At 39.4% G+C, this 19,964-nt stretch overlaps 1 protein-coding gene across 1 annotated transcript in view; it reads right to left on the bottom strand.

The window, feature by feature from the left end:
- The window catches only part of LOC119416019 (neural-cadherin), a 141,690-nt gene that overhangs the window by 23,284 nt on the left and 98,442 nt on the right, over positions 1-19,964 (bottom strand). Inside the window, exons 16-25 of the mRNA XM_037683188.1 lie at positions 16,338-16,481; positions 14,716-14,999; positions 12,611-14,219; positions 11,746-11,839; positions 10,775-10,959; positions 9,581-9,810; positions 8,862-9,139; positions 6,741-6,955; positions 406-530; positions 125-252 (exon numbers count right to left, since the gene is read on the bottom strand). Of these exons, the coding sequence (XP_037539116.1) occupies positions 125-252; positions 406-530; positions 6,741-6,955; positions 8,862-9,139; positions 9,581-9,810; positions 10,775-10,959; positions 11,746-11,839; positions 12,611-14,219; positions 14,716-14,999; positions 16,338-16,481 (3,292 nt within the window). The remainder of the gene's footprint in view (positions 1-124; positions 253-405; positions 531-6,740; positions 6,956-8,861; positions 9,140-9,580; positions 9,811-10,774; positions 10,960-11,745; positions 11,840-12,610; positions 14,220-14,715; positions 15,000-16,337; positions 16,482-19,964) is intronic.

Here is a 19,964-nt window from a genome sequence, read left to right as displayed (position 1 = left end):
TATATATATGTGTGTGTGTGTGTGCATTTGGAGTTTTTTTTTTTAATTAATCTCATATGCAACAACAAATATTATCATGTTTATGTTCACAGACTTTATCCCTATATCTATTTATCAATCTTACCTGTCCCTGTTTGGTGTGACGCCTCTGATCTCACAGGATGAGCGGTCCTCTGTCATGGCCCATGCTTCCACACCTTCTGCCTCCATGACAATAGCACTGGAGCATCGATCCAGAGTGAAGCGGACTTCCTTTAAATTTGAATGGAGACGTTATCACTCCTGCATGTAGCGATGGGTCAGTGCGTAAAGCTGCATGGCACTCTGTTATGCAGGATTTATTCTAATCTGACATTTTCCCTGCACACAGGCTGAAGAAGTAACAAGTCACCGCACTTTTCTTACTTTACTGTTGCTCTTCACATCAAGGCGATGCCAGCGTCTGTCAGCCACCCCAACATTTGTTAACTGGAGGACTAGGGTCCCCGAGCCATGGTTGATTTTAAGGCTAGGCATCCCACCAACCAGCTCTGTGGAAGATAAGACTCAGAGTTAACACAAACCACGTAAAGTTCCCCGTTACATTAGATCAAAAGGATTGCAAGTCAAGGTAAAAATCCCTTCCACGCTGTATAGAACAAAAAATGAAAAGAACAGCTTAACGTGCTGGCACATATAAAATATAAATGCACAATCAATAGAAAACTGTGATGAAATGTGCTGCAAACCAAAAGAAGAGAGTTAAAAACAACAGCTACAAATATACTGATTGAGCCAGAAAAAGGAAACTTCCCCCAAAATCTGTGAAATTTAGGCTTAAACTAAATAAGCCAAATAAATAAATATAGAAACAATACTACAAGCATAACTGGTTTACAGAAAATGTGCAAATGACACCAAATCCTGTAAAGCAAAAGTAAATATTTGGTAAATTGGAAATAAAAAACCTATTTTGGTGTCTGTTTAGTCATTTTGTACAAAGTTCAAATTATTAAGCTCTGGGAAAAATAAACTGTGCTACTGTTTCCTTTTTAGTTTGATATATTTATTTTTTCCTATGGAGTGGACTGCTGAAGGTGTTTCAAGCATGAAAAATTCATTCTCTAAAAAGCAAACAAACAAACAAACAAACAAAAAAATCTAATTTCAAGAAGAAAAAAAATTGAAAAGAATCTGAGAATGGTTCATCAGTTTTATTATAGTTGACACCAGTTATTGCTTCTTGCTGGTGTCACAAATCTGTTCCCATCCAACATTGAGAGTAAAAAACAGAAACAATCTCTTTAAATATTAAACTTTTTGGTGTCTGTTCAAACTGGGTCCTAAAGTCAAATAAATACAAGAAGATCAACATATCATGTATTGATTTTGACCATTTTCTTATCTAAAAGTAAATCCACTCTCCTGTGTTTAAGATATTTTTGAGATCCTGAAGTAACTTTGTACTCAAAAACCCAGAAATAAAAACACTAATTTGACACTTTGTTTTGGCCCCTCAGGGTTTAAAAACATTTCATTCAGTGAGCCATTCAGATTTGCAGGAGGAAAGCTCATCATTTCTCCAACTAAAAATACAATACAAATCCAAGCTCCTCACCTTTCCTGTTCCCACATTCTACTTGAAAACATTCTGCTTTCACCATACCTCAGAAGTAGAAAATCAAAACTCCTTTTTTGCCTTTTCACGTTGCTGTTGACTGCAAAATCTCATGGGACGTTAAATATTTCACTCAGAAACAAGTAAATAGCTCTTTGTCAATACTTTATCTTGTGCGTTATATCTTGATGAGAAAATATCACCTAATATTGGCATTCTTTATTTATAGCTAAAGCCTGAAAATTCAAATTTCCTGTCCAGCATAAAATGTACTGTGAGCACATTAATTTAAATAAAAAAGCATGTGAAGAAAAAATAAATAAATAAACTGAAGATGTGTCAAAAAATATTTTGGACTGGAATTTTATTGAATTTTTAACAAAACATGCCAAAGCAATAAAACATTAGGAAAATGTCTCAGATTGTGAAAGAAAGATATGTCTTAAACAAAAATTAAACCAACATGCAGAACCAATTTATTAAAAATTGGAGTGGAGTCCTCTGTAGCACCTCTCACATGTGGAGTAACTCAGGGATCTATACTTGGCCCCCTTCTGTTTTCCCTTTTTTTACTCCCTCTGGGATATAGTCACTGGGAACATGGTGTTACTTTCATTTTTATGCTGATGACAGCCACATTTATGTGCCATTACTGTAAAACAAAATAAACAGTACTCTGTGAACAAACTCCTGGAATGTATGGCAGAAGTCAGAGCATGGATGTCACAGAACTTTTTACATTGTAATGAGGAAAATACTGAAGTCTTGTTGTTTAAGCCCAGTAATGGTTCCAATGTCCATGATGATCTGGGTCCTTTGACACAGGTCTGACTGAGACAGCATCTAACCTGGGCGTGTGGCTGGACAGTGATTTTAAACTAGATGCACAGATTAAATCAGTGATCAAGTCTAGTTTTTATCACCTGAGACAAATGGCCAAGGTCAAATTATTTCTGTCACAACATCATTTTGAGATTTTAATCCATGCTTTCATTACAACTCATCTAGACTAATATAATTCACTTTATGTTGGTCTGAGTCAGTCATTACCGACTCAACTTCACTGGGTTCAGAATGCTGCTGCTCACCTTTTAACTGGTACCAGAAAATGAGAGCACATCACCCCTGTTTTAGAATCACTACACTGGCACCCAGTTCATTTCCGGATTAATTTTAAGGTTCTTTTTTTTTTTTTTAAATGTCTTCATGGTGTTGCCTCACAGTATCTGTCTGACCTGCTCCAGCTGTACGTTCTCTCACACTCTCTCAAGTCAGCAGATCAGTTGCTGTTGGTCGTCCCAAAGTCTAACAGGAGGCTGACAGGTGACCGAGCGTTTTCAGTCGCTGCACCAAACTATGGAATGAGCTACCTTTGCACGTCAGACAAGCTGACTCACTTCCTGCTTTTAACTATTCTCTGAAGACACTTTTTTTTGCCCCTCTTCGGCTGTTAACTCAGCTTGAAATGTTGGTCTTACTGTTTTTTTTTATTTGTTTTATTGTTTGTTTGTTGTTTTATTAATTTGGCAGTTCATTACTTTTACAGTTTCAATTGATTTTATGGTTTTTAGGCTTGCTTGTATGTGTTAGTGTACAGCACTTTGGACAACGGTGTTGTTTTTAAAGTGCTTTATAAATAAAGTTGTATTGTATTGTATTGTAAAAATAAAGTTCTGCACAGCATTTATATTCTTTGACTCTTGTTTCTCAAACTGAGATGGTGCCCCACATTTTGACTGTGTCAGCAAATGCCAACAGCAGGACAAATGCTTTTCAAAGGTTTGGCTGACATCCATTGACTGTGAGGGAAGCAGAAGATTCTCATAATAGAGGTTGTATTTAATGTCAAGCTGTGCACCTGTGGGTCATGTCTTGGTCATCCTATCACAGTTTTTGGTGCCTTGATACACCCAGTGGAGAAAAATGAGTGAACACACAAAATGGCAATTTAAGAAGTGGAGATTTCAGCAAAAATATTGCAAAAATGGCCACACAAGGGAGGAGATACAACTACAAATAATGTATTCCTGTTAAAACTGTGAAAATGACTGCCAGATGGGAATTGGAAAGCAGACGCAGATTGAATAACCTGCGTTCATCACACTGTGTTGTATTAACTTCAAACATGACTTTTTATCCTGATTTGAAGAAAAAAAGGTGAAAACATATTAATATTAAAAAAAAATCTTTAATTTGGGTTAAAAATAAGTCATGCAGAAAATCAAGCTATGTTGGAGCTGGGTACATTGCATTGTTCAGTTCACATGCACAGGAAATGGACAATAACATATTTTTTTGACTGGGATATGAACCCCTAATGCTTTTAACTGTCTCATATATTTTACCCTACATGTAATTTTTTAGGCCACTCTTATTTAATGTTCCTTCTGTTCACTGAGGTCTGGTGTTTTGGGTGAAAAGTCGTGCTTGGTTCAGTTTCAGTTTTACAAACCTAGGTCAGGCTGTCATGTTCGTTTTATTGAGAGGAGACTACACCCTGTAAACCTCTCATTAATCTTTCTGCTGTACCGTCAAAAACTTTAAACATTTACCACGGTAACTAAAGCCTGCAGAGTGCGAGACACAGCTCTTTATTCTTGCAGTTTCTCAAAGCATTGCACAGTTTGACCTTGGCGTGCACTTGCTTGGAGATCTACTCTGGGAAAACTGGTACCTGTCTGGAATATTTGTAACTTCTACATTTATTTATTTTTTTCCCACAGTAAAACACTTCAAGGAAATGATCTAATAACTTATTTCAGGTTGATGGACAGTAACAATGCTGATGCAGATAGAAAACACTAACGTGAGCTCAGTGACCTCCATGATCCAGACCAGCAAACTGTCAAAATGTCTAATTTTATCATCTCAATTGGGACGCTGTGTAAAATGTAAATAAAAACAGAATGCAACCATTTGAAAATCACATAAACCCATAATTTATTCAGAATGAAATATAGTGTGGGAGTTCTGCCCTGCAACCTTTCTGCCACCATCTGAAGCACGAATCAGCCTCACCTGCAGATCGTCAGCTCTACAAGCAGGAAGAGCATAAAATGCTACAGAGAGCATTCAGCAGGCACTGGAGCATTACCTACCAGTGGTAGTTCTGTTCTAGCCAGTATTTTGTGAATGAGACTAAAGAATAACAGATTGTTATCCTCTTCATATTTCCAGAACTTAAACCCTGACATCCTCCTGTCCCACGGATATCTCTCTGTGAACCTCAAACCCTCCAGTGCCTCCTCAGCTGCTTCCACGCCTTTCTACCACTTGCCTGTCCATCCCCCTGGAACCAAACTCTGACATACACCTACCACGCCCTGGAACAACTGGGTCAGCTCTCCCCATAACTGACCCCTACCCTCACCATAAGGAAAAAAGCAGCAACTACATTATCACCCTCAGTTGTCAGACCATTAACCATCTTCGCTGCTCTCCTGGTTTCCAGCTCCCCCACCTGGAACTTTGCCTATTTTTGCACTTTGTAAATAAACACTGTAAAGTGTATTCATGTCTTGGTATCTGTTCACTTCGGTCCTTGTATCTGGGTACAGACACATTCCTCACACATTGACAACAAATCAAATGTTCAAGCCAAGAAATTGTACCATTTTCCCTACAAAAAAGTAAGGTAACTTTAAACAATTTGGGGACCTGTGATGGTCTTGAAACCTGTCCATAATGTACGCCATTCTTCATGTGACTAACACCTGCTATCATGCAAAGGACGGTGAAGAACTATGAATTCCATTCAAAAATGCTGCTCTCTTCTCTGGACTAAAGCTGAGATATCATGAGAAACTTTGTTTAACTGAACTGAAATTTGAGCTTTGAAATCATGGATGGTGCATCCTCTGTACTAAAGAGGAGAGGGACCATCCAGATTTTTGTCAGCACACAGTTCAAAAGCCTGCCTCTCTGTTGGTATAGGGGTGCAACAACATTTCCCTCCAAAAACTCCAGTAACTCCTCATCTTAATAGACATTTACACACTGTATAAAAAAGACAGAATGCTATCATAAGTCACACAGCAGCAGCTTTTCCCACTACAATGCAGATAAACTCACCAATAAGATAAGCTTGAAAAACAAATGTTAATGTAAGATGTCAAAAATATATCAAAACATTAATAACTGGTATCTGTTCAGGTTGTGTTGAAAGTGAAATGCATGCAGAGAAGAGGTGTCACATTTCAGGATGTTTCAAAATGAATTTTAATCTAAAGGACTAGCATTACTTGAAAAAATGTATATTTCTTGTCACCTTTCATAACAGAGTTTCAGAATCAGATTATTTATTTGGTTATGTTCTTTTTTTTAACTTTTACCAGGCGGGACATACAGAACAGTTTCCTATTTATAGAATCGGACGTCATGAGTTATTTGTTGGGTCAAACGTTGAAAACAATATTATGAAAAAAACATGCAATAGAAGAAGTTAGCACATTCAGATTATGTATTACAGTATTATTGTCTTTCTGTTACAGCCACATACAACTTTAGCTTAATATCTGTGAAGCTGGCTGTTATAGACATTTTCTGTGTTGGCTAATGTAGATTAGTTGTCGTAGTCCAGCAGACTTGAGATTTTTCCTAAACTTAATCAGTTGTAGATGTAGGTGATTGTTTACAGAAATTTTCATTAAAATACCTCCATCCATGGTTCACGAGATATTTTTTTGTAGCAGACATGCACACAAACACAAACAGACATGGGGGAAAAAAAATCATCCAAATTCACCTATTGGCAGTGGGTAATAATTAAGTTAACTTTTTTTCCTCTACATTTGTACTTTCAGGCGCTGAACAGAGCAAAATAATCTTTATGAGGCACAGAATCATTTAAAAAGTTTTACTGCTGTTCTGATGAACTGGGGGGGGGGCACATGAAGAATTATTACTTACAGTGTTAATCGTGAAACTGCTCAGTTGCTAAAGCATCACATTAAGTTCTTGCTGCATGCCTCGCTTGAGCGAGTGCTCATGTGCCTCAGCAGTAAACAAAAACATAAAATTTACCTCATATTTGCTTGCTGATTAACTATCGCACAGTAATTAAACACACACACAATTAGGTTTCAGATTTTAAATCCCCATATGCCCCCTGGAACACTTTTAATTATTCAGACTCTTTCTTTACCTATTGCTATGTAGTCTTCTGTATCCCCAGGTAAAAGCGTGGCCAAGGGGCCCGCGTAGAGCAGCAGTCCATCATCTTCCTCTGTCATAAACTCGAGTGAAAGATGGCTATCAAAGCATGGCCTTATGGGAGGAAACCAGGCATAGCCGTTGCCATGGAAACTAAGTCTCGTCTGCTGACAGTCTGGCCCCTCAAGCTGTGGGGGGCAGCGGCACCTGTAGCACAAAAAATAAAAAAAGGTGTAAAAAAAGATTTCCAGGACAAAACAAGGGGAAAGAAACAATCAGCGTCATTCAGTTTTGAGCTCACAGAAATCCTCGCATTGTCAAATGGTTGGCGTACGTGACCGCCTTATTGATTTACACAGACAGAGAGGTACGGCTCTGTTTGAACACGCTGGATGTCAACAGACGGCAAGACGAGCACTTTTATCTATGAATTGTTTGCATTAGCAACAGCGTCCTGAATATTCGCTTCTCCATTAAATCAATTAGCTACGAACACAAGATTACTCTAGTCTATTTTTTATCTATCACAGCTGTCGGAGCTGAACTCCGCAGAGACGGTCCATGCTCAGCACACCACGTTCCTTTGTTAGGAGATAATTAAATCTATTTCTCTCACTTTTCTATGTGTCAAATCATCTCTGATTTTCAAGACATTCTTTCTCTTTTTTTTTTACTATCTGCTACTGCCCCCTTCTTCGTTTTATGGCATTTCCCACTTTGCAAGATTGCCTTCTTTTGCACTTACTTTGATTAGGGATTTTGTGTTAAGGATCACTGCTCTTGCACAAACTGGAAAATAAATGTTATTCATGAGACTCGCTCAAATATGTTTGTGCGGGAGACTGTAAAAGCGAATCTTAATGATCACAGAAAAACATCGTTTATAGAAAAAACCCATCTAGTGATAAATAACAGCCATTTCGATCATTGTGATGGCGAGGATTGAAGGGACAGGTTGATCTCAGTCTGTCCTCTCCACTACAGGCATGTGAGACAAGCTGGTTTGGCTGATAATGTCAAAGCCATCCATTTTCATGCAGTGCCTAAAGACAGCTCTGTGTTCCAAGGCTGGAAGGGTCTGTTTTTCCAATCGCAGTTTATTGTGCAAAGGGGCAACATATGTCAAGAATAATGATTCATGTGCAGCAGAAAAAGAAGAACAGGCTGAGTATATAGACTGATGCATAAATATGCACATGCTAAAAACAGAGCCTGACTCCTTAGCTGCTCTTTCATGTGACTAAAGAGAGCAATGGATGCCCAAATTGCAAAGGGCAGCACCTGTTTTCTTCACTTTTCACTGATAATATCTGATTAGCTCCTCTCTGAGGTTCCCCCTTATACTCATTCAGCAATTGTGAAGAATAAAACTAGATTAGTTATGGCTAGAATGCATTCATATGAGTCCATGTACAACATTTTTATGAGAAATCTGTCTAAAAGAACACAAGTTTCTCATTGGTTAAATTCGCTTGTTTGTTACATGCTGTCTCTGGACATCAGGCCTTGCACAAACTTGCAAATGTGTGTAAATGGCATTAAAGGGGATTTTAAGAAGCTGTGAGCATACGGTAAAGGGAAGTAGATTTAAATAATCCTTTTGCCCTATATTTATTTAATCTGGATATTAGTGTGTGCATGAAAATGAAATGCATGCATTTCTTTCTGCACAAGACTCCCTCAGAGTAGTTTAAAACCCAAAGGTTAGGACTTGTATATTGACGAAAGGTGTTTATTAATGTTTAGGGTGGATATTGTAAAGCAAAGAACCATAATAACAATTTTAACACCTACTGATGAGTTTTACAAATGCATCAAAAACTTTTGACAGAATTTATGAGATCAATTTTTAGAATGATTTGTGCAGCCCAAACCCTTCCATTCTAAACAAATGGATGAGAGCCTTTAGAAAAGTCACATAATTTTTTTTCTTATTTTCAACTCACAACAATAACGCAAAACTCAAGAATGCTTTTTTTTTTAGAGACACAATTTGTAATCACTTATAGTGGTCCTTCAAGGACTAGAGAAAAGCCTGCAGCACATCAGGATACTGATTTCCATTTTAGAAAATCAATTTCACCTGAAGTCCAACTGCAGATGTGCTTCTCACCTGTATCCGTTCTGTGTGTCAATGCATGTTCCTCCATTGTGGCAAGGGTTAGTGGGGTAGGTGGAGCAGGGTCGGCGGGTCATTTCTCTGGCAGCACAGCCGCACACAGCCGAGGACGTCACTTTCACTGAGACCAGGGACAGAGCACCAGAGTCTATCAAGGTGGGTGAGTCACTGATGCTTAACTGTGTGTAGCAGCCGCCGGATGTCTTGCAGTCTGCATGCACGCACTCATCTACCTGCACCTGGCTCACACTCGCACGAAGGAGCGGCTGCAGCTGCAAAGTAAAAAAAAAAAAAAGGGAGACAAAGAATTAAAGGACAGTCATTTCAGGAGAAGATAGCAGGAATCTGTAATTCCAGTTTTAGTGTCATGTAGAAAAGAGTGATAGACTGCCTTTCTAAGAGCCAAATACATTTCATGTGAAATTCAAAAGAGGAAGACAAGAAATTCAGTATAACAGTTAAACGGCAGTACATTTACATTTATGTGGACTGAAAAGATGGAAGAAAGTGAGTTACAGATAGAGGACAGACTGATAATAACTGAACAGAACACAAACAGACATGACAGGGTCAGGCAATAAACTGACAGAAAATTGGTGGAAGAATAAAAGGCCAGATAAAAAGCCCCGTTATCTCTTTCCCGCTAGCTCGCAGGTTTATCACTTGATGTATGAACACTGATCTCTATCGGTCTGACAGGATGGTATACATACCTCCCTTTTATGTGTCGCGAGGACACCGTGCAGTTTCTCTGGCCGTAAGTAGCCATTATCAGTTAGCACATAGAAATGGACGTCCATGGTTTTCTCCTCTCTGTCGGCTATACTGAAAATGTTGATACTTCCTGGTCTGATGGACAGGGTTTCAGACAGGAAGTCCCAGAATGCCTCCAGCCGACTTTTCCCTTCGACGCTGGAGTCGATAAACTCTCTCGCTGTAATGCCTTGAGGAGACAAAGAGATTGGAGGCTCATGACATAAGAAGTACTGACTCGTCAATGACAACTGCAGAGTTGATCAAAGTCTGTGAAGTTCCTGATTCCATTAGCACATGAGGTAGCCTAACATCTCCCGCTATTGATTCGTTTCCTCCCAGAGTCGACATGAGATGAATAAGTCTGCATGCAGCCCAGTAAGAATCGCCGGTTTCCTCACTGACACAAAGTTACTGTCTTGACAAACTGTCTTTTACAAAATATTTTAATGACAGGAAAATCGATCACATTTGGGGTGCAACCTCCCATTGATATCTGGAAAACGAAAGCAGTCATCTTTAATCTCTGAAATATGATAACAGCTCTGAGTCAGAGGCATCCATTACAGTCTTAGACTCCATTCACTGAATAGCTTTTTAAATGTCAAGGACTTTACCTGACACTTCTAAATTGACCTTTATAACTCTGATTTGATCTTGGAGACTGTCAGAAAAATGAGTACGCTAACATAAACTTCAGTGTGTGGAAGAATACCAAGCAGGAAAAGGAGGAGAAGACTGTTCTGAACAAGCATTTTGAATGGTTGCTTTACAATCCTCAAAAATGTTAAACAATGCTTGTATGAAAAAACCTCCTGACAGCCTGTTATTTAGGTGTTAACTAGATTGACAACTTGATAATCATTAAATGAAAAGTACCAATTTATTCATGCATGTGAAAGATGCTGTCATTTTCAACATCAGTGTCAAAACAGGATTTACCAGAGTCAACAAAAAGCTGGCTTTCTTTGTTTTCTTGAAAAAGAAGGTTTTTCTATTCAGTTATTTTACCTATACTTCTTGGGTCATGTAGTAACATAAGAGATGGAAAGAAATACAGCTTCCATCCATCTGCTGAGCTTTAACTACAGACAGTTCCAAAATCAACACCACATTTCTGCATTTAGGCAAGCCATTGTTTCTGCAAACGTTACCTGTCAAACGCAGCGAGGCGGACGACAGAATGGCCTTTTCGTCCAATTCCCTGACATGAACCCTGACTCCTGAGATCACATCAGGCCACACCCCATCAGATACACCTACTCTCAGCCAGTAGCTGCCAGACGGAGTGTTTTGTCGAAGAGACAGAACCCCCGAGCTCTGATTCAGACTGAAGTATCTGAGAGAAGCAAAAGCAGCATTAGGTATGAGATTATGTCAGTGCAAGATCATAGAAAAAAGGACAAGGAGTGTGTTTTTTTTATGTGTGTATGTCCCTGACCTTATTCAGAAAAACACAAGTAGAAATGTGATCAATGACACTTGGGTTTACTACAGCAAACATTAAATGTAAATAATTAAAACACACAAATAAAAGAAACAGTCTAAATTGACCAAGATGAAAAAAGAGGAAAAACTGTAAATATTTGGCTCCAAAAGCTTCTAAAGGAGCTTAATAGTTGTCATGGTAACTGTCAAAATTTGCTGTGTGAATATAACAAATACGCAATTGGTATTTCTAATCTGATTTTAAAAATGTGACTAGTGAATAGCTACACAAGGTCCCTGGTGTAGTCAGAGTATGATTGTATAAGTAGTTTTATCTCTGGAATGTCTTGCAGGCCAATCGAGACTTCTTAGTTTGATTGAATTTGATTGTAGTTTCCAGAATGATAATCACTGAAGATGACAATGATTAAAGTCATAATGGAAACTGTGGGACATATTAGTGGCCAAGGATTTGCAACTTGGGAGAAATACTGGTTATGCATGTTTGAAACCAAATGATGTTTTTTTAAAGAAGTTTTACCGGTGAAATACAAGCTCAGTTCTGAGCCGACGTCTTTCACTTTCAAATATATATTTTCTGTGATGTTGAAGCTCTATTCTTTTAGCATTGCTGGATATTTATAGATCAGCATGTTTTCGGACAAAGAAATCTACGCATTTAGCTGGAATCCCTTACTTGGCAGCGCTTGCCTCCAGACTGTAGGTCTTGTTGTCCCAGTCATCTGGATCTGGGGCATACACCTTCCCAAGTGCTGCATTTCCTGTCCGTCCTGATCAAGGTAAACACACACACACACATACACACACACGCACACACACACCCACACACACACACACACACATACACGCACATTGATTCAGTCTGGCCAGAATCTGCTGATGCCAACACTTATCTTTTCGTCCCTCCCTTCTCCTTATCTTGCATTCTTGTGTTCTGTTCTACTTATTATGCTCATAACTGTGAAGTCCCACTGCTGGAATGAATAGACTCTTGGTGCTCCACTTCAGAGACTGTGGGGCTTAAGGAAGTGAGGCTATCTCACTATGGATTATGTTATTATCGACCTGCAGTGCCAGAGCACTGCAGCTGGGTAAACAATGGCAGCCTGAATGAGTCACGACACTCTTGTTTCCAACAATTACCAAAACTGCCATATAGCTGTGTGTAGGATCAAAACACTAACAAGCCAATACACCTAACCAACTTAGCTGGAGGGGAAAACAAAATCAGACAAAAGAAGAATGATGATCCTGCAATAAAATTATATTCTTATGAGCTTCAGGCATAGGGAAGGAAAGGAAAGAATGTGCTCAGGGCTTGAGAAGAAATTTTACATTACCATAACAAAACACAGTCAGAGTCTAAATGTAAAAGAGCCATCATGAATTCCAAACCACATTGAGTACGTACAACACTGATAACTTTTCCCTTCAGCTGTAACCTAAGTTTCCCCCTCTTCAGTCAAGCTTTGCCTGCAGTGTGAAGCTCTGTAACAAAAACAGGGAGCAAGGAATGAAAAATGGGTGAGCAAGCAACTCACCCTTGTGGCTATGAACATAGACATCTTTCTCTCCTGCCTGATGGGCGTTATCATTATAATCGCCAATAGTGATGGTGAGGGTGTTTGTTGCTGTTATTGGCGGAACACCACTGTCAATCATTATCACTGGCAAGTAAACCTCACTCTGCCTTTCCCTGTCAAATCTGCGCAGGGTGGTGAGTGTGCCAGAGCCGTTCCCATGATCCTGTAGGTGGAAGTCAGCAGAGAAAACTGAAGGCAGAGATAGAATAAAAGGAGGCCCGTGCTCTGGGGAGTCTCTGTCCACAACATGAAGTAGAGTTGAGCTCCTGTTAAGCCAGACCACTTGAGGTGCTGGATTGTTCTCCCACAGCACAGGTGTGTAGACTGTCTCCAGCTCTGGACCGTTATCATTCATGTCTAGCAGTGGCAAGTGGACCGTAACGCTGCCAGTCAGCGCTGGTGTACCACGGTCTGTCGCCATGACAACCAGCTCATAACCTGCCACTGTCTCCCTATCCAGTGGCTTGGTGACAGTGACAACACCGATACGGCTGACTGTAAAGTGTCCAAAGGGGTCTGAATTAGAAACGATGCTGTAAAAAATGCCCCCATTCAGACCTGAGTCAGCGTCAGTGGCCTCCACCTGAATGATGCTGGTTCCTACAGTTATGTCCTCGGGCAAAGGAGAGAGCAAGTGGGAGTTTGGGATAAACACAGGGGCATTATCATTTTCATCCTCCACCAGAATCAAACAGTGGATAACACTGGAATAGTCTGAGTCTTCTACCATGATGGTGAGGTTAAACTGTCGCTCCTCTGGCTGCTCAAAGTCCAGCTTTTTCTTCAGTCTCAATGTGCCTTTTTGCTCCATTCTGTTACTAACCATGTAGAATTGTTGCTCTGAATCTCCTGCCACCACACTGAACGCCAGCTGTCCGTACGTGCCATCATCAGGATCCACAGCACTCAGCTCCAGAAGCAAAGTATCCTCATGTGTGCTCTCAGGAACATGAACACCACACCAATCCTCTTTAAATTTTGGTACATGATCATTGATGTCTGTTACCACAACAGTGACAGTGGCTGTGCCTGTCATACCCCCACCATCCCTGGCTTCAACTATCACATGGTGGTTGTCTGCACGTTCTCGGTCCAAACCCTCTGCTGTCACAGATATTGTGCCAGTGCTGGAATCAATAATGAAAAGTTCTGCATTGTTTGAATTACGTGCATTCCCTGTAATCCGATACGTGAGAATGGCGTTTTGACCTACAGCTGCGTCGTCAAGATCAACTGCTGTCATTTCCATGACAATTGTTCCAGGAGGTGAATTCTCAGCCACGTTACTATGGCAATTATCAGGTGCACACAAGAAGGTAGGTGCATTGTCATTGATGTCCCACACATTGATAATAACATCCGTAAAACCAGTAAGTCCGTCGCCTTCTTCATCCGTCGCCATGACAACAAAGCGCCACACGGCCCGTTCTTCTCGGTCCATGGTGCGCTGAGCATACATCTCCCCTGTGATGTCGTTGATCATGAAATGTGACTCAGCACCTTGGCCATGAATGGAGTAACGTATGGCACCCTGGTCTGCATCTTTGTCCGGGTCAGTGGCCGTCACCTGCACAGAAAAAGACAAGTGTCTGAGAAAAAGTCTATGCTTTTGCTCATTCAACTGCAAATTAATGCTGCTCCTTCTTCTCTTTTCAACTATCATGTAAGTTGCTTTAGACTGTTTTTAGACAGCCCATTTAAGTTTTTTCACTTTTTCTGACCAGTTTAATTACAGTGCTGAGCTCTGATCAGGCATGTTTTCATGTGTCTGGTCTGAGAGTGGATGTGGCAGACTTACTGCAGAATTCCCCCACACAAGATTCATCCCTGCTGCTGCTGTAACTTAAAGCGAATTAAATTGTATGTCAAGCTAGGGTAAAACACCAACAGTAGATACACCAAAATAATATGCCAGAATGGGAAATTGTAATAGTTACTCAGCTGCCACATAAACCTACACTGAGAGCAAAGTTTAGAAGGGTAATTGCAGATATATGGATTATTCTAATTACTAAAAACTACACAATGTAAACATTTTTTGCAGAAAGGCTTTCAACTCTCACCTGTAACACAAACACAGGTGACCCATCAAGCTCCTCTGTTACTGATCCGTAGTACTCAGTCATGGAAAACACAGGTGTCTCGTCATTCTTATTGACAACATTGACTACAACAGCGGCATAGTCCTCCCACTTGCCATCTGAAGCTAGAACCAGGAGCTTATACCTTTTTTGCTTCTCATAGTCAAGTGACTGCGCAATAAAGATTGTTCCAACTTCTGGTTCAATGTCAAAGGCACCACCTTTGTTGCCAGACGTTATCTGGTAACGCAGCTTGGCATTGGCACCTGTGGAAACAATTAGAAAATGTGTAATGACAATTTGTTTGCAATCAACATTTTAGAATGTAATTACATCTATAACAAGTTGCTGTCAATGTTTTAATCATCATTCTTATTAATAATAATAATTTTCTTTTCGTGCACCGAAAAGTGTTTTACCTTTTTCTAATCTGCACATTGTAACACTCCTGCAAAAACAGAAGTGTGCAACCACTAGGGCATTACACCTCATTTCCTTCAAGACTTGCGAAGTAGTAGATTTTCACGTAACTCTTTCTTGTTTTGATTACTTCATTAAATGGAAACGTTGTCTCCTCAGCTTTAATCAGATACTAATTAAAGAAAAAGTGCAGAAAAAGTAATGAGTGGAAGGCAACATAATGCACTGATAGTGGCCCTGTAGGGAATTAATTTGAGGCTCGGATGAGGTTGGGGGATGTAGGTTAGTTAAAAGGAAGATGTGTACTTATCTGCTGTGTCTCTATGGAGGCCATCCAATCTAATGCTAGAACATTGGAATGGATCAGATAATCTTCTGGAATGCATAGTCTTTGCTTTCAATCATCCTGTTGGGTTAAAGTAGCTTCAATCCCATGTTAATACACTAATCTGTAGTATTAGTACAGTCCTAAATGACAAAGTGCTCCCCATCTCCCACAGGGTTCTGGCATGTTTATAGCAGTCAGACCTTGGGTGGAGTTTCTCCACAAGACAGAATGAGCATGTTTTTTTTTTGGCACTAATGCAAACAGTATTGTAACTCTAATGTTGGGGGGCGTTCTTCCACAGCAATTTATCATTAGTGTTATGGGCCAGCCTAAGCTGCACCCCCGCTCTCCATAAATGCTTGATTAACGGACCTAAACATTCCTGATGAAAGGATCTTAGGCTGCAGTCTGGAGGATGAGCAACTGCTTTATTGCTTAAATCCCACCCACCTACTGTGTGGGAGCATGTCACTCTTTTTGGAACATATGTGCTGCAGTGCATTACCAAGCACTTAAATGACTACTAAATCTAGTACACCGCTTGATTTCAGCAACATGGTTTTCTCAGAGCACAGACCAGATTGGAAAACTCTCGCCCCAGGGTGACTTTATGCGCACTGCTACAAATGAAGACCATCCTGCAAAAATGTTTCCTCTTTGGCAGGCAATTCATTGATATACAGCCAAAATAAGTTTATTATTAAAAAAAAAATTGAGAGTAAATATAAAAAAAACTTGCAAATCTTTCTAAAACTTAACAACTTTCATGTTGGCAACTTTGACTTTTTGTTCTAGGGAACAGCATCAGTAAAAATGTTGTTGGAACGCCATCACTCTGTTGCTTCATCAAGCGTACCTTCATCCTCATCATTAGCACCAACAGTGACAATGGCCAAGCCCACATCTGCATTCTCGTCGACATGGACTTCATACAGTCGCTGAGCAAAGACAGGTTTGTTGTCGTTGACGTCGCTGATGAAAACCCTCACATATGCTGTGTCTGCAAGAAGGACAAAACAGCATGTTAAACAGAAGTTGCTCATCAACACTCAGGAACCCACAATTTATTTAGTGCTGTATGTGTTATTTTCATTGCTGTAGTTTAGAAACATTAACTTGCAAAGTGAAAACTAGGCATTAATTTAGCATAATTTGATCTGTCTTTATGCTAAGGTACATGTATAGATTTATTTTTCACATAAATTTATTGTCTTGTCTGTTGTGACAAATAAAAATAAAGCTACATATACCATTTGACTGCATATCTTTTTTTTCTGTGTAAATATACAGAACCTTTCTATAGGGAAGATTAAAAATTCATAGGATGACAAGTGTTTGTGTCTTATCTGGGCCCTCTTCATTACAACTTTTATTTCTTTAGTTAGAAAGTGTAAATTATATACTCTAAGAGCACATTGGTGACAAGTTAATTTGGAGCTGGGGCAGTAAGAGATGATGATGGTAGAATGCGGCTTTTTTTTTCTTGGCTTGTTTTTTGTTTCTCCATTTCTCTCCTTTTGTTGTTTCCCAAGGGTGACAGAGAGAGACAGGTAATGTTTGCAGTGCAGATGAGCCCTTCTGGATGTGGAAGATATGTATACACAGCTAAGACTCATTGTAAATGCTAAGCAGCCCTGGCAACCCCGGAGAGAAGGCTTTACTGCTCCAAAACATCACCTGCTACACCTAATATAGCTTCCCAAATACAGGTAAAAGACCCACTTCTGAATACAAATGCCATATTTCATCACACCACACACAGACTGAGATTTTCTCACTGCCAAAATGCCAGACGTAATATACTGTAAACAAACAGAGGCTGAACAGGTTAAATATCGATCAGTGGAAATTAATACGAGTACAAAAAGGGGACCACAACAGAAAATTCAGGGAATGCCAATAACCCTCCGAGCTGTTTTCACATGTAAAAGAGTCTCTTTGGCCATGGCAGTAGAATAAATTGAATTACAATTCCCTTTTTCAAAGTCAATCCTAATGTGAGATTGCCATTCAATCTGTTTCAAACTCAGGGCACAAAAGCAGCACCCCTCATGGCTCAGCGTTAGTTTCAGCATTTCCCTCCATAGGGATTTTTGGCAATGCAGTAATATGAATGAACATTACACCAAAGCAGAGGTCAACTGAAAGCTCTACTATTTTAAATTAAGCAGATAATAATTCATAGATAATATTTTTATTTACCTTTCGGTCAGTGTTTGGCTCTTTCTCTGTCTATCTAAGACCGTCATTTAGACGATTTACACGATCCATGTTTTACTATTTCTTTAAAAACATATATTTTTAGCCGTTTGTTTTGTCTTAATGAAGTTTGTTGGAAGTGAATGTATGGAGCGGTATGTTCCAAATGAATAGCCACTATTAAAACAGCCAGACTCTGACAAATTATTTGACTATTTAAAAAGACAATGCAGTGCACTCTGGTGGTGTTGCAACAAACTTTAAATGATGAAATGTCGAACTGACCGCTTGACATTTCCACACTTTATGCAAATTAAGAACATATTGCACACAAACCCTCCACAAACTCCAGACAAAACTTTAAAAATTATATAGTCTGTCATTGCCAATATAAAACTCAAAGATTCAGCTACAGGGTGCTAATTTTTAATGCAAATGCATTCAAAAATCCTCTTTTTGCTGAGTTTGTTCTCAAAGTAAGAGACATTTACTTGACGGCAACATTTTTTTTTACATTTTTTAAATTTGTTTTTATTTCAATTAAATGTGTTTGTCCAGCAAAGACCTCATATTGGTATTTTGTTAGAGGGAAGAAGGCCATGTTCAAAACATCTATCATGACGATGCCTGGTGGTAACTCTAAAATGCATCGTGTCTTAGGAAGAGTTGCGACTGCTCATGTATCAAAATGCCCCTTTGAGCATGCTACTCATAAATGCTGTAGTGAAAGAAAATACACTGATTTCTTCAAATTGTCACTTACAAAAAGTGAAATAACACAATGCACATCTAAACACCTAACAGTCCTTGAAAGGAATGTTCATCACCCGCTCCCTTTTATACAAGAGTTTTAGACTAAGACAATCTTTTACTAAGAATTAGCATTAAAGACCTTTTGGTTGAACCTTGAAAATAATGTTATTCACAATCTCATACAATGTATTGAAAAGTCTAAAATACTGTGTGGGTGATTGTTATCAGCAACTGTCACACCAAATTTGAGCTTAATATCTGTAAATTTGACTGACATTTAGCCATATTTCTGTTGGCTTACAATGACTGTGGCCGCCATTTTAATTGGCTTACGCAAAAGGTGTAAAATTCACTGAGTTGTAGCTATTTTTGTGCTTTCTAAATTCAGTTAGCTTCGGCAGCCATTTTAAATTGTACTGGCTCCAAAAATATTCATTTGTAGATGTACAGTAGTCCCTCACTACTTGGCGGTTTGACTTTCTAGGACTTGCTATATCGTGGTTTGTCAACGCACATTAACATTTTTTTTTTTTATTGTACAGGACACATTACTGTCAACTTTAATATTACTCACAGGATTGGGACAGTACTGGATACAGTACTGTACAGTAAAAAGTTAATGAAAAAAATAAAATACTTGGGACAGGCGCCGCCATTTTGTAGTTTTCTCCCAATAACGTTACACTATATTCCTGCTCGAACACATTTCCCATAAGCCATAATTGTAGGTCCGGGGCTCCATCGTGAGCCCATTCATAGGGACTTTTTTCATTCAGACTTGGACTCAATCAACCACCTCCAGTCAGTGCGACCAACTGAAGGTCTGGCCTCCCAAAAAAATGCACTTCGGCACTCAGGGCTGCACTGAACCGGACCAGAACATGACCCCCAGACTGAGCGGTGAGCCTGAGAGATCCTAGCCAGCCCACGAGGACCTCTGAGCCGGGACGCCACGCTAGTAAGTGAGTAAAATTTAGAAGCTACTGTACATATAAGTATGTTGTTAAAATTAATAGGTTTAAGAGTTTAGAAAATTGAGTGTGGGCTTCGGTGATGCAGTGCAGGTCTGCAGAAATGAAACCGAGTTGGACCAGAACAGAGTTGGACCAGAACCGAGTGCCACTCCTGTTCTGCAGAGCCTGGTAAGTTAAATTTAGTAGCTACATATACAGTACTGTACGTATGTTGTTAAAATGACATAGGTTTCTAGAACTGGCGTAGAAATGACATAGGAGTTCTAGAATTGCGCCGCTCAAGGTGGCTGCATGTTGAAGCAGCTCTGTTACTTTCATTCTGAGATTTTGCTTTTGGAAACACAAATTTCTCTTTTTCTGGATGTAAATCACATTTTTTGGATGATTGTTTCCTCTGGTATCAGATGCTGTGCAGCTAAAATGATTTTTACTGAAGCTTTTATTGTTTTGGACATTTGTTATGATGCATAACCATATAACATCTCTTAATGAAATGAGGATAATGAGTTACAACAACAAATAATTTCCCTTTGGGATTAATAAAGTATTTTTGGATT

Source organism: Nematolebias whitei, chromosome 10, assembly GCF_014905685.2.
Source record: "Nematolebias whitei isolate Nwh7 chromosome 10, NemWhi1, whole genome shotgun sequence".
Lineage (NCBI taxonomy): Eukaryota > Metazoa > Chordata > Actinopteri > Cyprinodontiformes > Rivulidae > Nematolebias > Nematolebias whitei.
Note: the sequence above shows the minus strand (reverse complement) of the source record. Positions and strands in the feature narration are given on the sequence as shown.